At 39.8% G+C, this 3853-nt stretch overlaps 1 protein-coding gene across 1 annotated transcript; it reads right to left on the bottom strand.

Moving 5' to 3' along the window:
• Window positions 1–1557: 1557 nt before the first annotated feature.
• LOC134984164 (uncharacterized) lies at window positions 1558–3007 on the bottom strand. Its single transcript, XM_063949785.1, has 2 exons — window positions 2925–3007; window positions 1558–2820 (listed from the first exon to the last, which is right to left on the bottom strand). The coding sequence occupies exon 2, from the start codon at window positions 2639–2641 to the stop codon at window positions 1613–1615; it is 1029 nt and encodes a 342-aa protein (XP_063805855.1). The 5' UTR covers window positions 2642–2820; window positions 2925–3007; the 3' UTR covers window positions 1558–1612.
• Between the last annotated feature and the right edge of the window lie 846 nt (window positions 3008–3853).

Below are 3853 nucleotides of genomic sequence, written 5' to 3' on the forward strand. Positions count from 1 at the left end.
AAAGTCTTCGATACATGCAACACCCTTAAACTCCCAGTCTTTCTCCCCCATTAATGTTAAAGCGTAACAGTAGTTTGGTATGTGCACACCTGTCTCCTGCATACACTCAAAATCATAAAAGATGTATTTCTTTGTGGGCTCTTCCGGCTTGATGGTTTGTATATAGCACAAATGGTTCGAAAAACCATCAACGAACACCTTACAAATGGGACACTTTAGGCCTCGGCAGTTATGATCTGTTCGCCTGTAGAGACAACACTTGTCACAATATACATGTTCAAGACAGGATATTTTGTGATCAAGAGCTAAAGCTTTGTGTAGCTCTAAACACTCATTTGATCGACAAAATACCCTACACAACGAACACCTTAAAGCCGTCACACCATCGTCAATACAATCCGGCCTGTGACAAGCCTTACAAAAGAAAAGACAATCGTGATTATTTTTATGATGGTAAGCGCTATGACAACGGATGCAATAATATCGGGCTCCAAGAAACGCTTTGATATCGAGTATCCCATAAAAGTGACAATCGTGATATAGCACAAACAGCGTGTCTTTGTAACGACTGTCCGTACTGTAGTATTTCCAATCATTTTGACTATAATAGAGGAGATTGATTGAGACATTTAAATAATTTTCAAAAATTGCAACATCGCTAAAGCTGACCGCTTTATCAAGCGGCAGATTCAAAGCTTTATGTAGTTGGATCGCTCTCTCCTGTATTACATGATCATCGGCATTGTTACCTTTATCCAGAAGTTTACAGACGCTAGCGGCCAAACACAGGTTATTACCTATGCTTCTGTAGTCATAGAGGTATCTCTTTCTCTTATTTATTATTAAACTTTGGGGCAGGCGTTGTAAACTACGCCCAGTCAAGCCAGACCCCGATCTGTTTCTAAAAATACTGATCACAAATCTTAAACCTGTGGATAATAAGAATTCAGCGTTACTTTGAAGCGTGTTTGTAATCTGATTCAAAAAACTGGCAGCGTCTAATGTTTCTTGCGGCTTACGATGCGAATAGATGGCATTGTGTAACCCACCCCCCTCCAATCTAAGCTGAACGCGGTCGGCCGGATCCACACCCGCAAGGACACCATCGAGCATGGCCTGTATAGCCGTATGAATGGCTCGAACCCCCTCTACAAATGATGTAACCCTGTCCAAATTAACAAACCGATAGTGACTGTGGTACTCAACGGCTCTGAAATGCGGTCGTTGTCGTTCATAACTGTTAATTGCCTCTAAGTATACATGTTGCCGACCTTCGTCATTACCGGGTGACTCAACACTGTCTGCATCATCATATATGGGGCTTGCATTGCGCTCAATATTGTCAGCCTGTGATTCGTCATTCGGTAATGCTTGGGGTGGCGATTGATCTATATCTACATACATTGCACTCTGCGTCCCGCCTACCACATGTTCCCTGTGCCGCTTGCGCTTTCTCAATCTGGTTAATGTTGTTACAGCCTGTTTCACCTTTGCGCGTCGGAATAACTGTGAGATCTTGTATGTTAAACAAGGTTTAATTCGTGGTTTTTTTGTTTTTTTTACAGGCATTTAAATTTAAAACACGTTTCAAACCATTGCCTAGCATGCCTAGTCACGGATCAGTTTCATTTATTTCTGCAAAATGATGTATGTTGGCTTTAATAAATTCAGTTGTCTTAACCGACCGATCTATGTATTTTGACATGACATTCATATACGTCTCAACAACTTCTTTAACAATGTCTTGTTTACATTTACTACCGTGGCACACACCTTTAATGTGTTTTAACAAGTATCCGGCTTTTACGCCCATGTTCTCAACATCTTCCCGTATCTTACCCAACAACGCGTAAAATTGTATTTCAGCGTCTTGGCCTAATTGTTCTGAATTTTGACATTCATCAACTATGTCGGGCGCTAGCCCTCGCGCCGGTACACAAGCATCAGCCGATGCGTGTACCAGGGCTGTCGTTGTAAAAATATTGGGAATTGATGTTACACAATCAACCGTTGTAGTATCACCAGGTATTCCTGCAACGGCTGATAATACTTCATCAGAACTATTCTGCGGATCTTGTGTCGTTGACTCTACACAGTTTGTAATAAGCTCTTGCCCATTTATGTCATCAATATCTGATATCACAGGATTGCCAGCTATGTGTCTTGTTTCTGTTTCAGAGCAATCCTGTGTATCGGTAATAGTAATGACATCGGCTTGCGACATTTGCTTAACATTACTTCTTGAGTCAATATTTGATAACAAACCAATGCCTGCTATGTGCCTTGTTTCTGTTTCAGAACAAACCTGTGTATCTGGAATTGTGATTACAGCGGATTGCGACAATTGCTTAACATTACTTCTTGAGAGACGCGATGCCCTCTTAACCTTTACAGTCTTTGTATTACCAGCGACATCCCGGTCTGCAGTGTTAAACGCTGTGTGTTTTGATGTTACAGCAACATCATTACTTACGCATGATACAGTTTGTAACGCGATCCTTCTCCGTTGCGGCTTATCATTTTCGGAATATGACAATTTTCTTTTCAGATCTGTAAATGTTGAATTATGACTTCTCTCATTCGTTCTTGGTCGAGCTGGCTTTCGTTTGTTCGGGACGATACAGCCGTTATGCACAGCCATAACTGATGACCTAGCAACGCCCTTATGTACAATTGCAGGCGTTACGAATTGGTGGTTCTCCGCTTCAGCGGCTGTTGTGCGTTTTGATATTTTCCCGCTTGTACTAGGCCTGTGTATCTGCGCGCATGTATCACTGACTGTTGGTATCAAAGGAGCATAGCGTCTTGCTACAGCGTCATCTGTAATACATATATTATAAAATAAATATAAACGACTCTGCATGTAAATCAGTATTTAAATCACCGCATAACAATATACCATATAACAGTGTTTGATTACACACCTGCTGCTGCGAATTGATGGCTTTCCGTTTCAGCGGCGGTTGTGCGTTTTGATATTTTCCCGCTTGTACTAAGACGGTGTATTTGCGCTACTGCATCACTGCATGTTGGTATCGTCGGCGCATAGCGTCTTGCTACAGCGTCATCTGTAATACATATATTATAAAATAAATATAAACGACTCTGCATGTAAATCAGTATTTAAATCACCGCATAACAATATACCATATAACAGTGTTTGATTACACACCTGCTGCTGCGAATTGATGGCTTTCCGTTTCAGCGGCGGTTGTGCGTTTTGATATTTTCCCGCTTGTACTAAGACGGTGTATTTGCGCTACTGTATCACTGCATGTTGGTATCGTCGGCGCATAGCGCATTGCTACAGCATCATCTGTAATACATATATTATAAAATAAATATAAACGCATCTGCCTGTAAATCAGTATTTAAATAACCGCATAACAATATACCATATAACAGTGTTTGATTACACACCTGCTTTATATTCGAATGTTTTAGCACGACCCCCTGTCGCGTGTGGGAAAAACGGTTGCTCATCAACAACATTGCTGTTCTGTATAGAGGTGTTGTGACAATAATCAGGTTTGTTCAATATATCCCGTAGAATAACATCAGCCGTCGCATCATCCATTTTTGTGGCATCTTTAGCCGGTGAAAAAATGAAAAAAAAATAAAAAAAAAATATTACATACGGTATAAAATTAGAATAACATGAAAAAGCGATTCATTACTGAGAATATAAAGTGTGTACAGTTGACAACAAATCAGCACAACTGTACAAGGTTTATTTTTAATTCTTTAGCCGTGGAAAAATAAATAAATAAATAAAAAATAAAAAATTAAAAATTAAAAAAATAAATAAAATAAAAAATAAATAAAGATATCATGTTACTCACAATCTGGCGCC

The sequence above is a fragment of the Pseudophryne corroboree genome, assembly GCF_028390025.1.
Source record: "Pseudophryne corroboree isolate aPseCor3 chromosome 3 unlocalized genomic scaffold, aPseCor3.hap2 SUPER_3_unloc_4, whole genome shotgun sequence".
NCBI lineage: Eukaryota > Metazoa > Chordata > Amphibia > Anura > Myobatrachidae > Pseudophryne > Pseudophryne corroboree.